Consider the following 26,858-nt stretch of genomic DNA (forward strand, 5'->3'; position numbering starts at 1 on the left):
GTCTTTATATTGTCCGTTCTTTCTTAGTTCTATGGCTCTTTTGTATCCCTTTATCGGGACGCTGTGTCTGCGCGCGTCCTTCATGGAGTGTTAGCCGGCAGTGTGGAGTATGACTTCCTAACGTCCATGATAATGATAGCACATATATCATGACTTACTCGCCTCGACCCCGATCGTGGGTCTCTAGTTCTGTGTACTTTATTCGCCATGGGACGCGTATAGCGGCGCTGCGTTCTTTCTTTCCTGTTTAATATTCCTTTTTCTGCCCTTCCCCCCTCTTTTTCCCTTTATTTGGGTTAGTATAGTGGATGGCTATCTTAGCGTTGCTGTTCTGATTCCTTTGAATTGTACCAGCACACATTCAGGTGGTGACGGGTGGATGGTGGGCAGCGGTGGGAACTGATTTGAAACGGGGCGACTATATTGATTTTTGCCAATTGCTGCTATTACTTCCGCTTCTCACTGCTCCTTTGTACTGATGCTTTACCAACTGCCCGCCATAGGACTTCAGATGTCAAAAGTTGATACTGCTCCTGCTATACTTCCTATTATATTATAAAATTAACCTTCTTTAATCCTGCTCCTAGCGGTTATATTCGGCCTCTTAATGTTGATTGCTTGTTTATACACTGCTGAGAAACTGCTGGGGAATTCTAATGCTGACTTCGTGCGCTTATAATGTGTCGTGGCCGGCCTGATTGGTTGTAGGCCCGTATTTGTATGCTTCTACTTGCACAATAAAGGTTTAAAAAAAAAAAAAATAATAATAATAATAATCCTAGAGAACCATAAGGACGGGCCTGAAGAACTGCTCCTAAACCTCGATATGGCTGCAAGATGTACCTTCACAGACGAATGTGCCAACCCAGACTTAGCCAATGATAGTATATATGGCAAAAGTTGATGAGGCAGAGATTTGTAAGGATGGAGACCTTGTCTTTGACACCACAGGCAGAACCTCTTCCATTTCGCCTTGTAAGTTTTATTAGTGCTTGGTGCCCGAGCCTGGGATAACACTTCTCTACACTCCTTGGGGAGATTCAGATGACGGAACTCTGTGTTCAGGAGCCACGCTGTCAAGTGCAGCGATATCGGATCCGGATGAACACCTGCCCCGGATTCCTCGATAATAGGGATGGAATTGGTCTCAAGCGAATTAGATGATCCTGTGAGTAGAAGGAGCTCTGTGCACCAGAATTGCCGGGGCCACGCCGGTGCAATGAGAATCATCTTGCAAGCTTCCGCCTGGGGGATGGTTGGGGGTGGTGAAATCCTGAATGTCAGACCTTCCGCGATATTGTCTTTTACTAGCCACCACTCGCATGCTGTTCTCATTTGTGGCGTCACCAACACCTTGTCGTTGAATGATCCCTCTGCCTGGCACCATTGCTTGTCTAGCTCTTCTTGCAGAGGACGCATTCGCAACCTGCAATGCGGTATTAATGGTATGCAGGATGACATCGACCCGAGCAGGGACTTGTATTGTCGGACTGATAGGCATTTCTTGTTGAGCACCTGGCGAGCCGAGACGATCAACTTTTGTTGACGTTCCTCCGAAGGACGAGCTGTGCATTGCGCCGTGTCCAAAATGGCCCCAAGGAACCTTGTGGATCTTGAGGGCTGCAGAACTGACTTGTGTTTGTTTAGCTGAAGGCCCAGGTGATTGAACAACAAGATGCAAGTTGAAACGGCTTGAGAAGTTTCCTTGAAAGATCGAGTCTTGACGAGCCAGTCGTCCAAGTAAGGGAAAACTTCCAGGGATTGTTTTCGTAGAAATGCTGCTACTGGTGCTAACACTTTGGTGAAGACCCGTGGTGCAGACCGACGGCCAAACAGAAGCACCTTGAATTGGAAATGGCTCTTGCCCACTGTAAAGCGTAGATATTGTCTGTGAGCTGGGTGTATCGGTATGTGGAAATACGCATCTTCTAAATCCAGAGACGCCAAAAAATCGCCTGGGTTCAAAAGAGGAAGAATATCTTGGAGAGTGACCATCCTGAAAGAGAGTTTGAGGAGATAAGTGTTGAGCTCTCGTAGGTCTAGTATGGGACGCCAAGTCTCTGCTGTCTTCCGAACCAGGAAGAACCTGGAATAAAAACCTCTGCCCATCTGAGAGAGAGGCACCGGTTCTATTGCCCCCTTGATGAACAATTGGTGGGCTTCGAGGTGGAGCAGACTCAGATGTTTTCTGCGGTTGGCGCCCGGAGCTCTTGTTGGAGGAAGATCTTGGAATTCCAACGTATGGCCACTCTGAACAATATTCAGGACCCACTGGTCCGATGTTATACACTTCCAGCTGTTCAGACAAAAGGATATCCTGCCCCCCACTGATGTTACTGGGAGGGAAGGAACAGTAGGTAGAGCCAGGAGGCCGCTATTGCATCTTGGCATTGTCACGTCCTTGGCGGTTCCGACGTCCTTGCGGAGGCTGGCGAGAGAAAGACGCAGATTGTCCCTGCCGTTGATTTGAATATTGAGTCTTGTAAGACTGCGAAGGCTGTGAGGAATATCTTTGCTGGGTGTTTCCTCTATAAGAAGAGAAGCCTCTCCCTCGTGCACCTCTAAATGGGACCTTACGATAGTTCAGTGATCCAATGACTTCGCCGTGTCCGTAGCTTTCTTTATACTTTGCAGGGCATCATCAACATGTTTACCAAAAAGCATCTCCCCATCAAATGGGAGGTCCAGGATTTTATTTTGGACCTCCTGACGAAAACAGGTGGCTCTCAGCCAGCCCTGACGACGTAGTACTGCTGACCCTGCTAAGGCACGAAAAGCTGTAGAAGCAATATCCATAGCACAGTCTATTACTTCGGAGGAAGATTTTTCTCCCTCCATAAGGACTCTCCTGGCCTCTTCCTTCGCGGAGTCTGGCAGTTGTTCCACAAATGGCTCCATGTCACACCACATCTGGCGATCGTATCTGCCTAGAATGGCGAGAGCATTTGCTGCTCGGACAAGCAAGCTGGCCATGGAAGAAAACCTTTTTCCCACGTTATCCAGGCGCCTACCGTCCTTGTCCGGAGGAGTAGTCAAAGGCGTTGATGGGTTTTTGGATTTGCTTTGAGCAGCCTGGGAGATCACCGAATCAGGCTTCGACTGACCAAGAAGACAAGCTGGACTGTCCTCTGGAGCCTTATATTTCTTTTCCAGCCTAGGAAGAACCGGGATAACAGTAGCTAGATTTTGCATGATTTTTATCTCTTCATCCCACACATGCTCAATTATGGGAATGGATTTGAATGATTTTTTGTATTGTCTTTGAAGTCATACAGGAAACATTCAGACTCTTCCCTTGTATTTGGTAGTCCAAACCTCTTTGACGCTCTCTCCATGAGGTTATGGAATCCCCCTATATCGACTGGAATGGAAACAGAAGTATCTCAACCAGTGGCGTCTGGATCTTGTAGTCCACTGTCACCGGGATCCAAGTCTCGGTCCTGCAATGGATCAGTCAAAGGATCCACCTGTACTTCATCATCAGAAGAGGAGTCCTGCTGAACAGTACTGGCGGGCTCGGGATCCGATGTCCGGGAAAGGACCGTTGGTATGACCACTGGCGTGAGAGGTACCACTTGCGAAGGAGGCTGCACGACCACTGGTTGCGCTTGCGGCAACACCTGAGGCGGAGGTTGCACAGGCTGCAATAAAGGTTCCGAAGGAAACCTGGTTCTATAGTCCTGCAGCATCATCTGTAGATCAGAGATTAGAGAGGCCGGCATGGCCACCATGTCCTGTCCTAAACCAGGTGGACGTCGCTCTTGAGGAACATAGCAATGCACCTCTTGATCATATGCATGCTCATAATATTCCTCCATGTTAATTTGACATGTAAATCTGAGGGACTGTAGGAATCCCCATATTGGCCTCCATCATCCTCTTCCTCATCCGACTCGTCATCCAGAATCAGTGTAGGTGGAAGCGTTGAAACCAGTCTTGGAGACGTCATTTCAGGTGTAATCTTCAGCTTTTGAATAGGAAATTGCAGTTTTTGACCCGTGGACGACCTAGTCGACGGAGCAGTCGTCGACGGTGCGGCAGTAGTCGACGCTATAGTCGAGGGAATCGTCGACGGTACAGTGGACCTAGTCGACGGAGCCTTGGACGTCGTCGACGGTATTATCGTCAACGGTTTCGTCGACGGACTCGGCGTCATCACCATAAGCGTCGTCGAAGTCGTTGTCGTCGACGACGAGGCCGTCGACAGCACCTTACCGGAGATAGTCATCATCGTCGACGAGGAAGAAGTCATCGTCGACGAACCTGGTACCTTAAACGAAGATGAAGTCGTCGACGTCGAAACCGCCACCGACTACGATCCCATCGACGGGGCCAAGGAAACAGCGGGAATTTTCATAGAAGCACTCGTCGTCGACATACCTGATGTTTTTGTCGTCGACGGACGCTGTTTTTTCACAGGAACGGTCCCTGGATTGACTGTAGAGTATTTTTCACCAGTCTTTTCCTTTTTGGACAGAGGAGAAGTGATAGAAACCTCCTTTTTGTCCTTAGTGGCTGTAACTAATCCAGCAGCCTGTCCCTGCCTCTCCTTTGCACTTCTGTGAGGAGATTTAATGGGACTAGCCCTCTCAGACCTGTCAGAGATCTTATGAGGGGCCTTGATAGGGGGCTCGGCTGAAGAAGAAGAAGGAGACCTACCTCTCTTCTTGGATCTGTGAGAGGAAGCCATAGATGTTGAATCCTCTTCATCTGATGAGAGCACCTCCTTCCGAGTCTTCATTTTCTGAAGCCAGGTCAATAGCCGGCCCTCTGTCCCGAAGCATTTTTGTAGAGAAGGTTCTACAAATCTTGCAGTCAGTCAGTGGCCTTGTGGTCCGGGTATAAGCAATATATACAGTTTTCATGCTTATCTTCCACAAAAAGTCGTTTTTTCCCCACAAGAGGCACAGGACCTTCTTCTCCTTGTCAGACATGTCTTGATTGTAGTAGAAAAGTTGAAGAAATAACTAGTAAGAATGAGAAAACTGAGCAGAGCTCAGCGGAGACCCCCTAGCACAACGTGCAGTAGAAAAATCTGAGGCTCTGAGCTCTCTCTTCGGAAGCTTCTATGGGGTGAAGCTGCTCTGATTGGTCCTGGCAGGATTTTGGTCTCTTTTACACAAAGGGAGTGATAGGATACAAAATGAGATGAGGCCTAGGCCTATTTTTCTCTTTTGTTTCTATGGTTGTGATACTACCGAGGCTCCCATTCCGACGACGGGGAATGATACAAAGCATGGGAATCTATGAAAGTTCCAATACTGGGGCAATACCCAATTATTGACAGCATCTGCAGTATAGTGTCCTTAATAACCCTCTTGAGGACCATTTCAACAGGCCTATGATTCTTTAAAACAAAAGCATCATCTTTGCTAGGCAAACTTGACTGTTGTCCCCAATTTCTATATGATTCAGTGTCTTGGTGACTCTTATGGTCCCTTGACATAACTCTAGGACTAATATCTCTCCACGATTCATTTTATTGGTGGGACTAGACAACATTTCTGTTGCTTCCTAACCATGTGTTCCGTTTACCTGGTCAGTCTCTGTGCCCGCCTCAAGAAGACTCTGTTGGATGGCAAACTGCAATAGGTCATCATCTTCATCTCTCATTGGTTCACTTCTACCAGCGCCCAATGTGGCGTATCCCTCTGGCACCTCGAAGACTGAGGGATCCACCTGACATGGGAAGGGGGACACGGAAGCTCCTATAAGTTTGAGAGAGGTGGAAAAAAGTTACACATACCTGCATAGGAACAGCCTCTCAGGCTACTTGTTACCAAAGACAAATGTGTTTACTAAAAATATATGGCAGAACCTCTTAGTGCCTTCTTTAAAACTAGAACTCAAAGACCTCTCACTATTACTCAATGCATTTGGTTTAGCTTTACAGAGGATAGAGCGGGTCATCCCAAGGGTGTACTTTGTTACTTGATAAGGTTTCCATTTAAATAGCTTGTAAAATTGCAACCAGACCAGTAGATGGAAGATGCCGGAGGTTAGGAAAACAGGGGCAGGTATGTTGGTGGAGACCTGATGCTAGTTTCCTGGATAGATGGACTACTTGTTCCCAACCAGTATTGCTGTTGGTCCCTTTATCATCTGGTATGTAATCAGAGTAGACCTTTGAGATAGCACTTCATGGAATGCTGGTCCAGCCTGCCACTGTTCTCCGGTGTCTGCTAGAATCTCTTCCAGGGGAACTTTTACTGGAGCTCCTACTGGAGTACTGCTTACCAGGGATACTAGCAGCGCATTCCTGCATCGGAGGCAGGATATGTGGTTTTAATAACTGAGCTGCCAGCTTTGGATTGCTGAGACCAGAGTTCTAATGCCGGCTCTGGATCTTGAATAACTTTGTAGGATTCTGGAAAAATCTGTTAACCTGTGTGTGCCTAAACCTGTAGTGCACATAGGTAGAGCCTACTGCTTTGAACCTTCCAGGTGATTGCAATAGCCTATTTACTTAGAAGCCACAAGGAGTGCCTACAGTGCTAGGGAAGGGTGCTGCTTCCTCCTTTCCTTACAGAAGAGGTTTTTCTTTATACTATACAAGGCGGGCCCAAGCCTGTGCTCCTAGGATACAATGTATGAAAAGCCTCCTACTTTACTGGTTGATAGCTTCCCACCATTCCCTTTAGCAGAAGGCCTAGCTAAAACTTCTGTTGGATGCTGCTTACCTGGGTTACCTGTGGATCCCCCTTCTTCAGTGCCACTGCTGCTGCCCAGGCTGTCGGCACTAGGGGACTGGCTCGGTGCCCTCTCATTGGCTTGCACACTGCTGATAGGCTCATCACAGCCGCACAAATTACTGAAGGTGATACGGGCATTCAACACGTGAAATAGAGGGATTTCTGCGAAAAGACAAACAAGGAGTAAGGGGTCAGCACAAGCCAACAGAAGCAAGAACAAAACCAAGATAAAACATTTAGAAGAAATGTATTTTTACAGCACGGCCAACCAAGCTTCCCATTATACTCACAAGAGGTTAAGCAACGTACGTCCAGTACACTGGAAGGAAAGTGGGCTCACTACTGCTCTCAAATGGTGGAACCATCTCTGTCCTGCTCACCACGATTAGAGAACCGAACAATCTTGAACAGTCTGTCCTCACCACAATCAGATCAATCTCTGTCCAGCTGAACAAGTGAACCATCTCTGTCCTCATTACGATTAGAGCAAACTCTGTCCAGTTGAACAATTTTGAACAGTCTCTGTCCTGCTCACTTTGATTACAGCAAATTCTGTCCTGCTGAACAATCTTGGAGCAGTCCCCGTTCTACTAAGCAGGGTGGAGTGACATCTGCCTTACTGATCAAGAAGAAAACTCTCTCTATGCTGCTCACTAAGTATATCTTCTTATTAAGGATGGAGTAGTGTATGTTCTTACTTGCTATGAGTGGCTAGTTGTCTATCCTGATCGCTTACAGTATAATGGTCTCTGCATTGAAGAATCTGTCCTGCTCACCAGGTACAGAGTGGTGTCAGTCCTTCTCAGCTGAAGTGGAGAAAGTCTGTTACGCTAACCAGGGAGGAGCAGTATGTTATGCTTATTAGTAGGGAGGCGGTGTCTGACCTGCTGACCAGAGGAATCTGCCCATGCATATCACTACCCAACACCTTTTTCATTCCTCTTCATGTCAACGTTTTCTTCAATTATCCACCCTAAGTCTTCTCCTCATTTAAACCCCTCTCTGCAATTCCATTTTCTCTTTTCTTATACAATGCTCTTCTCTGATTCTCTGCTCTAGCCCTCAACTCCTGAGCACACTTTTCATTTCACCATTTATTAAGTGCAATCTTCCACTCTTAGCAATCTTGGTACTAAATTAAGTTGGTTAAATGGTTTTACAAGCTTTCCTTTTATTCACTGCACCACTTTCATCTAAAGGCAGTCAGCTAGAGCAAAGTTTTCAGCGGATTCCTAAATTGATCAAGTAATCATCTCGCATACTATTCCACAGTTAAGCCTCAGCCACTGAAAAGGGTTCTGCATCCCAATGACACTCTACATCATTCGATAATTTAGCCTTTTCTTACCTCAGACTGTGAATGAAATGAAATGAAAGCAAATTTATAACGCGCGTACTCAGCCCAATGGGCATCATGGCGCCTAACCAAAATGTTTGCATGACCAGAGAGCTAATTACTAATGGGCTTTCTGAAACACCATGTTTTGAGGGCCTTTTTGAAGAGGGGCAGTGAGGATAAGGACTTAAGCTCCAAGGGGAGTGCATTCCAAAGACGAGGGGCAACTGTAGAGAAAGCTCTTCCTCCCCATCTAGTCTTCTTAGTCCGAGGGATCACCAAGAGATTCAGTTGTGATGAACGTAAACATCTGCTGGGGACATAGCCAGAGAGAAGTGATCCCAACCCATCAGATGTTCCAGCTCTCAGAGCCCTATGCACTAGACAAATGATTTTAAAGGAAATACGGTGCTCTATCGGAAGTCAGTGGAGGCTCTTTCTGGCTTGTGTCGCAGAGGAAGAGCAGGGAATGTCTAGTACAAATCTTGCTGCCGCATTCTGTACTGTTTGGAGGCGTTGGATCAGTCCCTTATTGATCTCTGCATACAGTGCGTTGCAGTAGTCCAATCTTGAACCGACCAACGCAACCACTGTCTGTTTCCTAGCTTGCGGGGAAAGATAATGCACTATTTGTCGGAGAATTTTGATAACTCCCCAACAGGTGGCCACCGTTCTATTGACCTGAAGGGTCATTGCCAGCGAGGTATCAAAAATGACCCCAAGGTTTCTAGCTGAATGAGAGGGGACCGGGCAGGTTCCCAAGGATGGAGGCCACCATTCATTTCACCACACATCCTGGTCCCTTCCAAAGATCAGCACCTCGGTCTTATCGCCATTCAGCCTCAAGGAGTTGAGTATCATCCAGTCAGAGACTGATTGCATACAACTCCTGAAGCTGAACGCGGAGGCGCTAACCAATTGGCCAGCGACACCATGATCTGAGTGTCGTCTGCGTACGACACCACCTCCATTCCCTGCGCTTTTACTAATCTCGCTAGAGTGGCCACATAAATGTTGAATAGGGTCGGGCTTAAAGCCGACCCCTGTGGTACCCCACATTTCAGAGATTTAGCAGGGGAGAGGTATTCTCCCAGTTTGACCCTCTGTTCTCTAAGGTCTAGAAAAGAGGACAGAAGGCTCAAAGCTGGCCCCTCCACTCTTATCTCCCTCAAACGAGATGTTAAGATCGAGGGAGATAGGGTGTCGAATGCTGCGGTCAGATCGAGTAAGACCAGCAGCGTTGTCTGTCCCTGGTCCACTTTCATTCTGATGTTGTTTGTCACCATAGTGAGCGCAGACTCCGTGCTATGGAGTTTCCTGAACCCATGCTGGGTCTGATCTAAAAACCCAGAGGAGTCCAGGAAGGCAGACAAGTGCGAGTTCAGGTGGGCCTCAAGCATTTTGGCGGGGCAGAAAGTAAGGAGATGGGTCTGAAATTTTTCAAGATTGCGGGGTCAAGGGAGGGCTTTTTAAGTAGCGGCTTGACAATCGCTTTCTTGCAGACTGAAGGAAAAACCCCCTGCAACAGGGCACTATTCATTACCTCCAATAGAGGAGGGAGTTATGTGTCCCTACACTCCATCACTTTGAGAGGACAGGGGTACAAAGGAGAGGAATATTTGGTCCTATTCAACAGTGAGTTAATGTTATCAAGAGTGATCGGTGGGAAGTTAGAGAGGGTCTTGGCAGGATCTTTAAACCAGGCTTCTAAATTTGTGAGAGCCTGGATAGTGTGGTTCCCAAGTGATTTTTTCTGCATTTCCAGATTAACGGAGATCTCATCGATTTTAGCATAGAAAAAGGTTGAGATCTTGTCACAGAGCTCCTGCGATCCTATCACTGGATCGGGAACTTGTAGTGAGCAGAGGGAATCCACTACCTTAAACAGCTCCTTCGCTGAGGTGAGGGAAGTTGTAAGGTCAGAGAAGAATTCTTGCTTTGTCTTGATGACCGTGGCCTTATATTCACCTAACAGTCGTTTATGAGTCTCTCTGTCCATAGTGTCCCATGTTTTCCTCCATTTTCTCTCCTGCCTCCTGCAACCCTGTCTCATCAATCTAAGTGGCTCAGTAAACCAGGGGGCGGAGGGCCTGCGCCTCGCTGAATATCGGCGAATAGCTGGAGCTAGAACATCTATTGCTCCAACGATGGAATTGGCAAGTTTTTGTGCTGCCTTCTCTGGATCTGACGGCAGAGAGACAGAACTAATGAGAGGGGCCAGGGAATCATTAGTGATGTTTTTATAGTTCCTTTTACCCTCTCCCTGAGCCTATCCCTTCTTGGATGGATCAGAGTGAGAAAGGGTCAGTTCTATAGGTACTGCCAGGTGGTCTGTCCAGACCAGAGGTTCAGGAGTACCCGTCTTAACCCTGTGGCTTAGATTACAGAATACATTTTGGTTTTGGTCAATGCTTGCATTGTGGTCCCTACAGTGCTCTTTCAACCAGACCAATTGCTTTAAATGCTATTTATTAACTAGCTAGTAGCCAATGATGTTATGTTATGTTATGGGGTTTTGTAGAGCGCACAGCTGCCCCAGCAAAGGGGCGTCCCGGCACTGATCCTAAACAAAACACAACAGAGAACAGAAAGACAACCAGAAATTAAGGAAATAAAAAAGTTTTAATGGCTTTCCTGAATTGGTACAGTTCATTTATTTCTCGAATGTGGCCTGGTAGAGTATTCCATAGCTTAGCTGCTAGGTACCGAAAAGAAGTCCACCAGCTCTACTGCGCTTGAACCGGGGGATTACAACCAGATTCTGACTGGCTGAGCGAAGGGCTCGCGTGGGCACATACATCTTCAGTAGAGGTTTTAGCATTCTGGGGATAGACTGTCTTAAGATTTTGAAAGAGATGCAGAAGGCCTTAAATTGTATTCGCTGGGCTACTGGAAGCCAATGTAGTTTGCGAATAGTGTTGGAAGTAGAGCTAAAGCGGGGCTGGCCAACTAAAGCTCTTGCAGCCGCGTTCTGAACGCGTTGCAGAGGGGCCGTTTCTGTTTTGTTGGTCCCAAGAAGCAGAGAGGAGGCATAGTCCAATCTGGACAGCACCATAGATTGGACAATCACTTGTCTGGTATCAGACTCGAAAAATTTCAAAGTAGTTTTTAAACTCCGTAAAATTCCGAAGCAAGTAGCGGCCACTTTTTTAGTTTGGGTAATAAAACTTAGAGCAGGGTCTAACCAAACTCCCAGGTTTTTGACTTCTGGCTTAGGTGTAGGAGCTTTTCCTAGATTGGAAGGCCACCAGTGATCTCCCCAAAATTCTGGGTTTTTACCCACCAATAGCACCTCCGTCTTTGCGGCATTAAGCTGTAGACAGTTGGCAGTAAGCCATTCTGCTACAGCAGCCAGGCCTGAATTGAAATTGAGAGGGTCCATGTCCCTTCCCTCCGATAAAGCAACCACTAGCTGCGCGTCGTCAGCGTACAACACGATGTTAAGGTCCCACGCTTTGGCGACAGCAGCCGGCGGCTGGACGTACAAATTGAACAGGGTGGGACTCAAGGCTGAGCCCTGAGGGACCTCCTGTCCAATAGAGTAAGCCTTGGAGAGGAAGGGAAGAGTGGAAACCCGAAAAGACCTGTTGGTCAGAAATGACCTAAACCAGGCAAGAGCCACATCAGTGATCCCTGCCTCTTCGAGCCGGCGAAGCAGAATCTGGTGTGACACAGTGTCAAACGCGGCACTCAGGCCTAATAAAATAAGTGCCGCTGTTTGGCCCAGGTCTAGGGAGGCCCGAAGGTGCTCAGTCATAGCCAGGAGCGCCGTCTCCGTGCTATGACCAGCACGGAAGCCATGCTGAGTGTCATCCAGAGTGTTATTGATGTTTAAAACATTAGTAAGAATGGTGTTAACATGGGCCTCAGCGATCTTAGTGGCCCAGGGGAGCAACAATATGGGTCTATAGTTTTCGGGCTTCTGGGGGTCTAAGGTAGGCTTCTCTAGTATGGGGGAGATCCGCGCTTGTTTCCATTTAGCTGGCACCACTCCGGTGGAAAGGGAGGCATTAATTATACTGTGCAATGGGACAAGACAACACAGGGAAGAGTCTCGGAATTGGGCAGGCTTAAGAGGGTCAATCGGGGAGCCCGATTTAATGAGCTTAGTGAATCTTTCAGTGGATATTTCGGGGATAATAGATAACCTAGAAACAGAGCTAAGTCTAGCATCGAAGCCTCTGCTGGATTTCAGCAGTAAAGGCCAGGTAGATGCCCCGGATCTTTTCCAAGAAGAAGGAGGCTATTTCTTCACATTGAGCCGCTGATGTAATAACATTAACAGCGGATCTCTTTGTGTTGAGTTCCTTTAGGATTCTAAAGATCACTTTAGCAGGATTGGGGCTGGTCTTTATCTCAGTGGCATAATAAGCTGCCCGCGTCCTACAAATGGCTTTGTGATAAAGTTTAAGTTGTTTTAGGTAGTCCGCTTTTTTTTCTGTGGAATATTCTTTCCTCCAGTTGCGTTCATAACGTTTACAGGTCTTTTTAAGGCCTGCCAAAGTCACGTCATACCAGGGATTAGCATCCTGAGTTCGTCTTGTGCACCAGGTTTCTGGAATGAGCCTGTCCAGTGCCTGGGTAAACCAAGTACAAAACGAGTCATAACCCGAGTCGACATCAGAAAAGGAGTTCAAAGGATCACTTTCCAGAAGGGCATGGAAATCCGTAAGACGGAGTTTACGCCAGGGTCTTTTATGTATGACTGTTTAAGTTTTACAGTTATTGGGGGTATATGTGCAGAAGGACAGTGCAACCATTAAATGATCCGACCAGGCAATATGTATAGGAGTAGGGGAGCTCGAAGAATCAATGTTGGTAAAGATAGGGTTCAGCGTATGGCCTCCAGTGTGCGTGGGACCTATAACTAATTGGACGAGCTGGAAGGCAGCAAGATCCACAATCAATGTACAGATCATCGGTTCATGCTCCAGCTCGAAATGAAGATTGAGGTCACCCAATATGCTAAAATTAGCTGATCTCATAGCACATGCTTCCACAATCTCCAAAAGAGACGTGTCAAAACCACACATTGGGCCAGGAGGTCTATATATAAGTAGCCCCGAAAAAGTAAAGTGGGCTTTAATAGAAATGTTAAAATATCCACATTCAGCCCCTTTTAGATTAGTTTTCTCAAACGAACAAGGATAGATAGTTTTAGTAATTACAGCAATACCTCCCCCTCTTGACGCCCTATCAATCAGGGTAATCGAGAAACCAGGCAGGAGTGCTAAATTAGAGATAGTCGTTAGATCATCATTCATCCACGTTTCAGTAATGAGAAATATATCGGGGGATTCGTCCACTAAAAGATCGAATATTTCAGCATGGTGCTTAGGTAAAGATCCAACATTAAGCTGAAATACTTTGTTGACACTGTGACATGGGAAGACTAAAGGCTCCTGTGGTACTAGGGACCGGGAGACTGAAAAGGTTACAAGAGCAGGTGACTGGGCCGCTCAAAGGCTCAAAGGGGGGGAAGACAGTCCTTAATTATGGTGGGGCGTAGGCTCAGTAGCTCAGTTCTAGAGTAGGCTTGCTTATCTGGCCTAATTTCACCAGCATCTCTGGGGACAGGCGCAGGACTAGCGCGGACGGGCGCAGACGGGCTTGCCTTTGGCGCGCCTGCGGCGCGCAGCCGGCACGCCCGCTGCGCCCACCCGCTGCGCGGACGAGGTCCTATGCACATTTATAGGTCGTGAGGAGGGTGGGAAGGATGACAGCTAGTCCGCAACCCTCCAGTTTCCCCCAAGATGGTGGCCCGCCCATCCACAGTCCGGCGTCAGCAAGCAATCTGCTGAGCGAGGACAGGGGATCAGGACCACAGAGGAGCCAGGGCAGATCAGCCCCTAGAACAAGTAGCAAGCGCAAAGCACTTCAACAATTTTAAAATCAGGTAATTTTTAAAATACACAAGTTGCGAGCACACAGTCTCCCGGCTTCCGCCTCAGGAGCGCTTCACAAAGGATCTGCGCGTGAGCGCTATGAGCTGGGTTTTAACTACCTGGGAGGGCGGGAAGGATGACAGCTAGTCCGCAACCCTCCAGTTTCCCCCAAGATGGCGGCCCGCCCCTCCACAGTCCGGCATCAGCAAGCAATCTGCTGCGCGAGGACAGGGAATCGGGACCACAGAGGAGCCAGGGCAGATCAGCCCTTAGAACAAGTAGCAAGCGAAAAGCACTTCAACAATTTTAAAATCAGGTAATTTTTAAAATACACAAGTTGCGAGCACACAGTCTCCCGGCTTCCGCCTCAGGAGCGCTTCACAAAGGATATTTAGCCAACACTGAGGAATACAGAATCATATTTCCTAATGTTAAAAATCTATGTGACCTTCACATTCTGAATCATTTGCAGTCCTTTAATCAGTCTGGCTGGAAGTTCACATTAAAGCTCACTGCAGGGCTGGGTGGTTCCTCTGGCCCCTACACGGGTTCTTTTGTGCATCACTGATGGATTTGATGGTAGCAGGGCCGAAAAGCGGTTTCTGAACACGGCCTTGGTGGTAGCAGAGAGAGATATCGCTGCCCATTGGCTGACTGCTACCGCACCAACATTGGCGCGTTGGCGCAGGGAGATTGACAGGTGTGCCACTTTATGTGGCTAGGGGTTGTCCCGAGAAATTTCGCCGAATTTGGGGAAAGTGGGTGGGAGTGGTAGAGAGTTAAGATGGGCTGATTTGATCTACAGATTGCCTCTGGATATGTTGACCGTACGTCACTTTTCGTATTGTTGAATGTGCTTACCCTGGACTACTCTAATGCGATGTAATTCTGAATGGTGCTGTTTGTTTGGTTATATTGAAAACTCAATAAAATTGCTTATTAAAAAAAAGCTCACTGCAGCAGTCCAGACTTGCTGACCCCAGCACTCAACGGAGCCACCCTCGCTCCTCCCTAGCGCCTGGAGACCCTCAAGGGTGAGTAGGAAATGCGTTACTTACCTGTAACAGCAGTTATCTAGTGTTGGTGTCTTTCATAGATTCACATGCCTGAATCATTCCCCGTCGCCGAGACGGGAGCCTCCGGTACATAAAAAAGTAATGTCCTAAGGACATACATAGAGAATATAGGCCGAAGGGCCTCCCCTTTGGGGCCTTTCCACGTCCTTATGTAAAAAAGGACCGAACTCTCATCGTTAGCCAATCAGCTCCGACCTCCCTCTAGAACCTTCCCGGGAGGAGCCTCAGTCCCTCAGATTTTCGTACGCACCCAGCTAGGGTGTCGCACTGTAGACATAGAGGTACGTGAGTCCTTACCGGGGAGGCGGGAGGGGTGCATGTGAATCTATGAAAGACACCAACACTGGATAACTGCTGTTACAGGTAAGTAACGCATTTCTTATCCAGTATTTGGGTGTCTTTCATAGATTCACATGCCTGAATCAGAGTAGTTAGCAGTTACACATGCATAGTGGTAAAGCACATTCCTACAATCAGCAGGCCTGTATAAATCACAGACAATGTGAGAGAAACATGGTACTATACAGTCATGCATACAGCAGAGATAAACAAAGACCATGAAGAATGTGCATACCTGGATGGCGGGACGAGGTAAGGCTCACCTTATTGGAAGAGATGGCGCAGCACCGCTTGTCCCACTGCAGCGTCCTTCTGCAGTTCGATGTCCAGGCAGTAGTGTCTGGAGAAGGTGTGAGGGGACTTCCAGGTCGCCGCTCTGCAGATGTCCAGGATCGTCACTCCAGCGAAGAGCGCCACTGACGTTGACATCGCTCTGGTAGAGTGGGCAGCCACTCGGTCCGTCAAAGGCTGTCCGGCCTGATCATGGCAGAAAGCAATCGCTGAAGAAATCCAGCGGGAGATGCTCTGTTTCGTCAAGGGCAACCCCATGCGTGGGTTGCTGTAGGCTACAAAGAGTTGAGAAGACTTTCTGACGTCTTTGGTCCTGTCCAAGTAGAATTTGAGACACCTTTTAAGGTCCAAGGAATGCAGCGCTCTTTCCGCTGCTGTGGAAGGGTTCGCAAAGAACGACTTGAGGACAATCGGTTCGTTCAGGTGAAAGTCAGACGGCACCTTAGGGATGAATTTAGGGTTGGGCCTGAGCACCACCCGGTCGTGCCTGAATTGGAGATACGGTTCCTGAATAGACAGCGCCTGAAGTTCGCTGACTCGTCTGGCTGACGTCAGGGCTAGCAGGAGTGCCGTTTTCCAGGAAAGGTGTTTGAGTGAGGCCCGGTGTATGGGCTCGAATGGGTGTTTCATGAGTTGGTTGAGCACCAAGTTCAACTGCCAGGTTGGAGGGACTTTCCGAGGCCTCGGAAAGGATCTGTAGAGCCCTTTCAGAAATTGCTTTATCAGTCGACTGGACCATAGGGAGGGTCCAGATGGGGTCCTGGTGAATCTTGAAATCGCAGCCAGATGAACCTTAATGGAGGCGTGAGCCAGCCCCGATTGAGCCAGGTGGAGGAGGTACGGTAGCAGCTGCACCGGGGTGACCCGGAGGGGGTGTAAGTCGTGTTCCGAACACCACAGGCAGAACCTTTTCCACTTCAGCGAGTAGGTTTTGTTCGTGCTGCCCGCCCTCGCCTTGGCTAGTACTGCCCTGCAGTCCTGCGGGATCTCTAGGTCTCCGAACTCTCGGTGCTCAGGAGCCAGGCCGATAAGTTGAGCGAACGGAGGTTCGGGTGGTGTACCTGGCCTCCGGACATCGTTAAGAGGTTCGGGTGTTGTTGCAGGTGAATCGGGGGCCTGATGGACAGGCGAAGCAGGTCCGAGAACCATTGTGTCTCGGCCAGTACGGAGCAATCAGTATCAGGGTGCACGGTTCCGTCTTCATCTTCCGGAGGAGCCTCGGTATCAGCGGGAACGGAGGAAAAGCGTACGCAAACACGCTGAACCAGCCGATGGAAAAAGCATTTCCCAGTGACCCCCGTTGGGGATGCCAGCTTTGGCATTTGGCGTTCCCTGCCGTCGCGAAGAGATCGATCCTCGGAGTCCCCCATTGCGAGAAGACGTGGGCTACCGTGTCGCCGTCCAGCTCCCATTCGTGGGAGAGAGAGGTCTCTCTGCTGAGGGCGTCCGCGATAGTGTTGTCCTTCCCGGGAACGTACTCCGCTTTGAGGGAGAGTCCGTGCGCCACCAACCAGTTCCAGATTTTCTGCGATTCTCGTGAGAGAGAGAGAGATCGCGTTCCCCCCTGTTTGTTCAGGTAGTGCATCGTCGTGGTGTTGTCTGTTTTGACGAGCACCGGGGAAGTGCCGATACGTGGTAGGAAGGCCTGCAGAGCCAGGTACACCGCTCTCAGTTCCAGCAGGTTGATGTGTAGTTGTTTCTCCTGGGCGTCCCATTTTCCGCTGACGCGAAGGTCCAACAGGACTGCTCCCCAGCCTTCCAGCGAGGCGTCTGTCGTGATGACCAGTGGTGCCGGTGGCAGGAGGAACTGCAATCCGGCCGTCAGGTGAGTTCTGTTTCTCCACCACCGAAGGGCCTTTGTGATGGCCGGTGTGATCGTGATAATGTCCTCGAAGGAGCCGGAACTCTGTTTCCATTGCCTCGCCAGCGCCTCCTGCAGGGGCCGCATGCGGAGCCTGCAGTGTGGTATGAGGAGAATGCATGAAGACATCATCCCTAGCAAGGAGGTGAATGTCCGTACCTTGATGCGAGGCTTCTTGGCCACCGCCGCGGCCAGGGACAGTATTTTGTTGGTCCTGTCCTCTGAGGGGAAAGCCTTCGCGCGCTTCGTGTCTAGGGTAGCCCCTAGGAAGGTGATCCTCGTTGAAGGGGTAGTGCAGGATTTCTTGAGGTTGATCGTCAGACCCAGCTGTTGAAAAAGAGCGCTGCAGGCGTTGGATGAAGCCGTCGTGCCTTCCGGGGAAGGCGCCTTCACTAGCCAGTCGTCCAGGTAGGGGAAGACCTGGTGACCCCTTTGCCGCAGGAAGGCCGCCACTGGCGCTAAGCACTTCGTGAAGATACGTGGTGCGGATTTGAGGCCGAAAGGCAAAACCTTGAACTGGTAATGTCTGCCTGCTATTTCGAACCGTAGGTACTTCCTGTGCCTTACAAGGATGGGGATATGGTAGTAGGCATCCTGTAAGTCCAGGGAGACCATCGAGTCTCCTCTTTCCAGTGCTCCCAGGATCTCCTGGATTGTGACCATCCGGAAGGGTTGACTCCGCAGGAAGGCGTTGAGCGCCCGAAGGTCTAAGATCGGCCTCCACTTGTCCCCTTTCTGTTGGACTAGGAAGAAGTGGGAATAAAAACCCTTCCCCTTCTGGGACTTTGGGACTCTTTCGATGGCTCCTTTGACCAACATGGCGGATACTTCCTGGAGAAGGAGGTGCAGGTGTTTGTGAGCACGCTTCAGCGGCGGAGTGTTGGGAGGGGTGTTGACCAGTTCGAGGGAATGTCCAAATTGAATTATTTGCAGCACCCACCGATCCGTAGTGATTTTTTGCCAATTTTTGAGGAAGTGGGACAGTTTTCCTCCAATTCGAAAGGATTGAGACGGTGGAGGGACTGGCTGGAGTAAATGGTCACTGGCGGCCGCCAGCGCCCTTCTTGGCGGATTTGCCTCTGAAGGACGACCTCCCATAGGACGACTGACGGGACTGTTGTTTGTGCTGGGGCTGGTTCCTGTTGTTGTAGGAATAGGACGATCGATTTTGGTAGGAACCCCTGTAGGAGTACTGACCTCTGGAGCGGCCCCCCCGAAAGGATTGGTTCCGGGACTGTAGGGAGCCCAGAGCTCTCGCCGTATCGGTGTCCTTCTTGATGGCCTGGAGCGCTTCGTCTATCTTCTCTCCAAAGAGGAATTGACCGTCGAACGGCATGTCCAGCACCTTAGATTGGACCTCCTGCCGAAAGGACGTTGCTTTGAGCCAGCCTTGGCGGCGGAGCACGGCAGCCCCGGCCAACTGGCGGAATCCCGTCATGGCTGCGTCGATGGCGCAGTCGATAAGTTCTGCCGTGGAGTTTTGTCCTTCCGCTAGAAGAGCTTTCACCTCGTCCTGGACCGCGGCTGGCAGACTTTGTAGATAAGGAGCTATGTCTTCCCATAGCTGGCGGTTGTAGCGGCCAAGGAGGGCGATGGAATTCGCTACCTTGATGGTCATGGCGGACGTGGTAGAGAACCGCTTGCCTATGGTGTCCAGCTTCCTTCCTTCCTTGTCAGGGGGCGCGGACAGCGGCGAGGAAGGGTTGCGGGATTGTTTTTGGGCCGCCTGCGTCACAACCGAGTCCGGTTTGGGGTGGCCGGTCAGGCAGGCAGGTGCGGTGTTCGGGGCCTTATATTTCTTGTCTAGGCGCGGAACCACCGCAGGCACCGAAGCAGGCGTGAGCATCAGCTTCTTGCCCTGTTCCCACAGAAAGTCTATAAGTGGAATAGAATTGGCCAATTTCTGGCTGTGTTCCTTGAAATCATGGAGGAAGCATTCCGTTTCCGCGGATTCCACTGCCATGTGAAACCTCTTTGCAGCTCTGTCCACCAGTTTGTGAAAACCTCCCACGTCCGCCGCCTCAGAGTGGCGCGGTCGCGGGGATGCCGGGGCAGACGAATGGTGTGATGACGCAGCATCGGCATCGTCGTCTCTGTGGTCCGAGGCGGCGTCTTGCACCTCGCCTTCCTCTAAGTCCGTCTCCTCCTCCTCGCTTTCCGACGAGTCCTCCGCCTGAGTTTGCGGTCGAGTGCGAGGTTGGGGTTGGTTCCGAGGACGGGCCTGGGGAGCGGAAGGTTGCGAGGACGATGGTTGCGCCTGGGTGACTGGCACGTGGGTGCCGCTGTCGGCGTCCGGGAACCGTTGTTTATAGTCCTGCACCAGGGATTTCAAATCGTTGACCAGGGACAGCGGTAAACAGATCATCGGGGTGTTCACCGTGTCGACGTTCCGGGAGCGCCCCTGATATATAAGTTCGTCCCGGATCTCGTGGACGTCCTGGTGTTCCTCGTGAACCTCCTGTTCCTCGTCTGACTCCTCACTCTGGAGTGTCTCCTGTTCTTGCTCGGGTGCCAACTCCACCGTAGGGTGAACCGAGGGCGTTGGAATCGAGTGAATAGAGGCTTCGACCAATCTCGATTCTTTCCAAGATGGCGCCGGGGTCTCTTCCGACGACGCGCGTGAAGATGGCGCGCCCGCCGTGTGTGTTGGTGACTTGGGCACCTCCGTTAGGGTCGATGGCGTCAAATTTTGCGGGGATAAGAGTTTCGCCGGCTTACTGGTGGTAGGGCCTTGGACTTGAGATATCGTCGTCGAAGGCGTGCCTTTTGAACTTGACCTTGACCGTTTAGGTGACGATCCTTCGGTATGAGATGTTTTTGGCGAAGGTGTACTTGTAGATTTAGACCTCTTAGGTGACGAGGACTTGGTATTCGTTCTGGATTTTGTATTTGTACTGGATGAAGGTTTCAGAGGAATGGTCGAGGAGACCGGTGCGCCTGAGGACGCAGTGGTGGTCGTCGTGGCCTTCGCGGAGGGTGATGAGGCCGTAGTGGTCGACACAGTGGTCGTGACCGAGGTGGTCCGCTTAGTAGATGGAGCGGGCTTCTTGAACCTCTGACCATCCTTAACAGACACGGAGGAGGTGGTGGAACGTGCCTCCGAAGGTTTCCTGTGCGCCTTCTTAGGAGGAGTGTCTGTCTCTCCAGGGGACTGCACCCTGGGTCTCTTCTTGGAGACTTTAGAGGTCGCGGAGACACTACCCTCGGAAGATTCCAGAGTGTCTCGGACCTTAAGCCTGTCGAGCCATTCGCGGAGGCGAGTTTCCCTTTCCTTAACAGTCTTCTTTGGGAAGGCTCTACACACCCTACACTTGTCAGTGACGTGGTCAGGGTACAGGCAATATAAGCACAGGTCGTGCTTGTCCTCCGCTTGAATCCGTTGCTTGCCGCAGGAGGAACAGGCCCTTAGGAGGGCTTTCTTCTGCGAGTCCGCCATGGACGAAGCTTTCTTATCAGATTCCGACATGTAGTCGAAGATAGGATATATAACTTTTCCGTACAAAGTGTACTTCAGCGAAGTTTGAGACTTCGAAGTCAGGAAAACCTGAAGAGCTCAGGTTGGAGACTCCCTAGCACAACGTGCGGTAGAAAATCTGAGGGACTGAGGCTCCTCCCGGGAAGGTTCTAGAGGGAGGTCGGAGCTGATTGGCTAACGATGAGAGTTCGGTCCTTTTTTACATAAGGACGTGGAAAGGCCCCAAAGGGGAGGCCCTTCGGCCTATATTCTCTATGTATGTCCTTAGGACATTACTTTTTTATGTACCGGAGGCTCCCGTCTCGGCGACGGGGAATGATTCAGGCATGTGAATCTATGAAAGACACCCAAATACTGGATAATCACGATTTACAAACCCCTGATAGATTGAAACATCCACATTCATAGTTTGAATTCTTTGCTGAATGCTAAAGATGTGAATTATATGTTTCAATAAACTTAACTGGAAAAAACATCTTTACCACTGAAACCACTTCCGGTTCCTTTGTTAAAGTTCCATTGTTAAACCGGAGTTGAGCATTACACTCAGATGTTTTACATTTTGGGACACACTGGGTTCCTGCCCCATTCTAAAAGGCGAGAATGTTTGGTTGCAGAATCCATTTGTCTAAATGGGCACAGAGTTTTAGTCTTTTCTCCATTTAATTGAAGGTGGCTCTGTGTCATGTATTCCTGCATGTTTAATATACAATCAATAAGTTTGCCATTTATTTACCCAGCATCCTTTAGCCAGTTCACATCTCTGACTGGCTCTCCTCACCTCCACTGAGCCAAACTCCCCTTTTCTCCATCTTCCTTTTTAAACACTTTGTCATGCTGCCTCAACTCTTGTCCTATTACTTCTTAATTCACAATTTCACATCTCTCAGCCATTATGTACAATTTCCTGTTTCTCAGTCACCTCTTTGCCCCCTCTCGAATGCCATCCTTTCACACCTTTCACCCACTCCTTTCTATTGCCCAATCACCCCTCGTGCTCTCTATTACCAATCTTGACAGGAAATCCTGGTGGCAGCCGCAGCATGATGAAGTCCCGGAGCTTTGCAAAGTGGGCATTGCTGATCGCCATGAGATCAATGATGGGGGTAACCTGCTCGACCAGGGAGAGGGGGTGATCCTCGCAGAGCCAGAGCGTCGCCTTGAACCTGCCAATGAGAGTCAAAAATCAAGGCGCAGTATGGAAAAGTTGCATCTCTCTTGTCAAGCAGCAGAGGGTAGCCATAACATAACTACACAATCCAAAAGAAACAGAGTCAGGGAGCAGTGGGGTCTGGTCAGGGCTAGGACAAACACTACCTTTGTCCACAGAGAGCAAAAAATAGCAATAAAAAACAGCATCACTTGAGGGGTGAAGTATGGTGCAGTACAGACAAACAGTATCCTCGTCCGGTGGACAGCACAGCGCATCAGGAACAAAACACTATCACCTGAGAGGCGAAGAATATTTCAATATGGAGACAGGAGACAGCAGAGTATCAACAACAAAATACACATCTGAAAAAGGAGCCAGGGATCGTCATTGGCTAGAAGTGTTTCAGCCCTGCAAGAGCAGATGGCAGTCAGCACAAAACACGATGATCTTAGAAGCAGGATCTGGGAATGTGAAGGAAGCTGGCTCTTAATGTGATATATCAAAATGAGAATATATTGTGTAAAGAGTCCATGGGTTCCCTTATGAGTGGACAAGGGCTTGCTATGGCTAGAGGGTAGTGTGGTGGAGAAGCCTTAGACTTATCATAGTGGAGAGCAAGACATCTGAAAATATACACAATAGTCAATAAGTAAGACACAAGACTCAAGAAGGAGATCAACACCAATTTATAAAAATAACCAGTATCTTTATATATACTTTGGCACCAGAATCAGTTTCTTCAGGTAAGTACGTTTTTTGAGTTCAACGAGTCGACAGTGCTAGTTTTGGAGGCTGAAATGTTATCCTATGGGAGGAAAAGTCAATGCAGCATTCAGTTATATTACAGCAACTTATGGGACCAATTTCCAGAAGTTAAAGTGAGTGGTGGGCAAGGTCCAAAGCAGCACAACCAGAACACCACCAGCAGCACTAGGGCGGACGGGTGCAGATGTGGAAAATAGCTTTGGGTGCCCAATGTTACTTTATGGGGATTGGTCTTCACATAAAGAGGCTGCAGGCTCAGACTGGGAGGCCAGTTAGGCTGAACCAACAGGGGGGCTCGGGCCTCACAATGCCTGTGGGCGTAGGGACACAGTTGGCCCTCTTCTCTGAGGCCCAGGGGTAACAGGAGCAAATGTGTCCTTCGGCGTCAGGTTTTTCTTACCAGGAGCCGGCGCAGTCAAGGGCGTCTGCGTGCAGAGGCTGCAGGCTACGTCGGGGAGGCTATGAGGTGTCACCACATTGGACCTGGTCTCTAGAGGGCTGTGGACCAGCTTACCCTGTTGGTCCACTTCAACTCTGGCTTGGAGCAACAGGTGCATTGGTGTCTTCAGATGTCGGGTTCTGCGGTCACTGAGTCCTTCCAGGGTTCTCTGGGTGTCTGCAGAATGCAGGGAAGCAGGTATGCTGTTTCTCGGGGGCTCTTGGATCCTGGGTGAAGTGCCTTAGGTCTACCGGGCTTTGGGGACTTAGCAGCTGCAGGAAAGTCAACTTTTGAACCACTGGCGAAGGCAGCAGGCAGCCCGGCAGGATTGGAGTCAAGTGGCAGCCCGGCAGGATTGGATTCAAGTCAGTTGCTGGATATTCTTTTCTTGCAGGATGAGACTCTTCAGATCCTTCTTCATTGGTTCAGGGCCGACCCTACTGAACAGGTTTTGGGTGTCTTTAGAAGACTTTGTTTTTGTCATTTGCTTGATCACCAATTTTCCTTCGGTGAACGGCTTAGCAAACCCTTTCTTTTGGTCACCTCACCAGTGGTAGTTTGTCACCCTTGTTTTGACCCAGTAGTCGGCCTTCTTTCTACAACTCATGAGGAGAAAGTGGACCTAGGTCTACCAGGTACTGACGTAACTTCTCAGGAACACAATAACAGATGCTCTTTCATAATTAAATTGTAAAGCCCATCATAGTCATGCACATTGTTACCTTTCAACCAGCCAAATAGTGTCTTCACTGAGAAGTCAACAAAATCTACCCAGGTCTGACTCTGGGTTTTTAGAGTCTCCCTGATCCTGTATTCTTCAGTGGTGAATCCAAAGCCCTCAATCAGGGTGTCCTTCATGAGGTCATAGGACTCAGCATCTGCCTCCTTCAGTGTCAGGAGCCTATCCGATCCTTTCCTGAGAACAGATCCCATGGAAGAAAGCCCCAATACTTCTTGTTGAACTACCTTGTTTTACAAGCCCTCTCAAAGGCTGAAAAGCATTTGGTGAGATCATCACCCTCCGAGTACTTTGGGAGCATCCCTACGGGGATTTTAGGGTTAAAAGCGTGAAAACCTATGTATGATTTTGCTGCCGCCAGAGATAAATCCTAGGCTCATCTCAGCTCTTTCCTTTTCTATAGCCGGGAGTTTAGCCTCTAATGCTATCCTCTTCACTAGTTTCTGTAGATCTGCACCTTTCTGTGTATATCTCTTCTGGGACACTACTAGGAGGGTTCTCTTAGTGGAGTTGCTTTCGAAAGGGGTAGTGGTGGAGTCTGTGTCAACATCATCCTCGTCTAGGTTCTCATTTTCTTCCCCAATGGGGGCTCCTTTACTTGCCAGAGTTTTGTCATTTTCGGCTAGCAACTGCTGCAGATGGGCTTTTGTGGGTCAAGGCCCCATGGATGGCAGGTTTCTCTGCTTTGCAGAACTTTTTTTTTTTAATATCGTGAACTAGACCAGAAACACCGGGGTATCAGAGCGCTTTACATAGCACCAGTTTCGTTACAGATGGACACATTCATTTTTGTTAGGCATGGGGAGATTATAAGTGACTTGCCCAGAATCCCAGGATGTTGAGCGTCGTTGCCCAGACTCAACCGGGTTCCTTGGCTTCGAGGGTGACCGATCTAGCCGTAAGGCTACATCGTCTCCTCAAGTTGGAGTAACCCAAGGTGCTGATAGGGTACCAGGTTGAGCTCCTGGGAAGGTCCTGCCTCATGCATGGTTTTAGAGTGAATATTTTAGAGTTCAAAAAGTCGTCACAGTGCAATTTCTGGAGGCTAGAGTGTTATCCTATGGGAGGAAAAGGCATTGCAGCATTTGGTTACATTACAACGTCTTACAGGACCAATCTCCAGAAGTGAAGATGAGTGGTGGGCAAGGTCCAAGGCAGCACCAGCAGAACACCACCAGCGGCACTATGGCGGCCATGTGCAGAGGTGTAAAACAGCATTGGGTGCCCAATGTTACTCTTTGGGGATCGGTCTTCACGTAAAGAGGCTGCAGGCATGGACTGGGAGGCCAGTCGGGCTGGGAGGCCAGTCGGGCTGAACTAAACAGGGGGAGTGGAAATCAGCCCTCACGATGCTCAGGGTTGATGGGCCACTGTTGGTCCTCTTCTCCACAGCCCAGTGCCGACGGGTGATGAGATGTCCTTAGGCATCGGGTTTTTCTTAAAAGAGCAGGCACGGTAGAGGGGGCCAGCTTGAGATTGCGGCAGGCGACATCAGGAGGTCCACAAGAGGTGTCACCACACTGGACTCAGTCTCTAGAGGGCTGGGGGACAACGTGGACATCGTTGGCCCACTTTACCTCTGGCTTGGAGCGACGGGTGCAGTGGAGTCTTCAGGCGTCTGGATTCTGCAGTCACGAAGTCCTTCTGGGGTTCTTTGGATGCCTGCAGAATGCAGGGAAGCAGAGCCGTTGCTTCTTGGGAGGTCTTGGTTCCTGGGTGAAGTGCTGGCAGGTTTCCCAGGCTTTGGGAGCTCAGCAGCTGCAGGACCGTCGATGTTTGGTGTAATTGGCGAAGGTAGCAGGCAGGCCGGCATGGTTGGTGCAAAGTCAGTTGCTGGTTCTTCTCTTCTAGCAGGATGCAACTTTTTACGTCCTTCGTCTTTCAGGTCAGCAGGATCTGCTATTCTAGAGCCAGGGCCTCCCCATAATAATGAATTTAGGTGTGTTAGGGGACTGTAGGGTAGTAGCCAAAGGGCTACTGATCCTCACCTATATGACCACTTCCTGTGGGAAGTAGGCATAACCCTATCCCAGAATTCCTAAGTATACCATTTTCATGACTACTTCTGAAAAGTTATGTCCAAATCAGTTTAACCTCACTCCCTGGGTCCGGGGGTACACATTTAATAGGGACTTGCAGAGGGTGCTAAAGGTTTTGCAAATTGGGGGGAAAATTGTACAATTTTGGGAACGAGCTAAGACACTGGGGACCTGGTTAGCAGGAAACCAATGCACTTCCAGTCAAAAACATTTACCAGGCAAAAAGTGGGGTTGACCTTGGAAAAAAAAGGGCACTTTCCTACACCAGCCTGACTGAGAATGGCCCAGGCATGTGAATATATCAAAGAAACAGTGCTGGAGAACTGGGCTTCCCTTCACAACATGTCAACATGCAGAGGGAATTAGAGGTCACGCCATCATCCAGCTCTCTGCTAAACAGTGAAACTAGCTGCGCTTTACTCTTCACAATGAAACCAATCGAATTGCCTTTTGAAAATCTTAAAAAACCTGGTGTCAGCATTTACTGGACTCTCAGTCCCACCTACTATTCAGTGCCAGGATTGTTTAACTGGCATTTAAGCTCTTAGCACAGCATATGAATTAAATATAAATATGGGATAGTTTCATATCGCAGATTCTGGCCTCTTGACAGGACTCCTGTCCCATTAAAATAGGGTAGATTCAAAACACAGGCCTGGAGCTCCTTTCATATCTGAGGGTGGAGCAGGTCCATAAGCAAACACTGGGGTTTCTTTCACATCTGAAAATAAGCGAGATTAATACAACACCTTGCTGTGTCTCTTCTCA

General features: G+C 49.3%; 1 protein-coding gene across 1 annotated transcript in view; it reads right to left on the reverse strand.

Moving 5' to 3' along the window:
• The window catches only part of ANKRD13D (ankyrin repeat domain 13D), a 134,448-nt gene that overhangs the window by 27,975 nt on the left and 79,615 nt on the right, over positions 1-26,858 (reverse strand). Inside the window, exons 11-13 of the mRNA XM_086953269.1 lie at positions 21,964-22,121; positions 6,681-6,854; positions 5,536-5,708 (exon numbers count right to left, since the gene is read on the reverse strand). Of these exons, the coding sequence (XP_086809395.1) occupies positions 5,536-5,708; positions 6,681-6,854; positions 21,964-22,121 (505 nt within the window). The remainder of the gene's footprint in view (positions 1-5,535; positions 5,709-6,680; positions 6,855-21,963; positions 22,122-26,858) is intronic.

The sequence above is a fragment of the Lissotriton vulgaris genome, chromosome 1_2, assembly GCF_964263255.1.
Source record: "Lissotriton vulgaris chromosome 1_2, aLisVul1.2, whole genome shotgun sequence".
NCBI lineage: Eukaryota > Metazoa > Chordata > Amphibia > Caudata > Salamandridae > Lissotriton > Lissotriton vulgaris.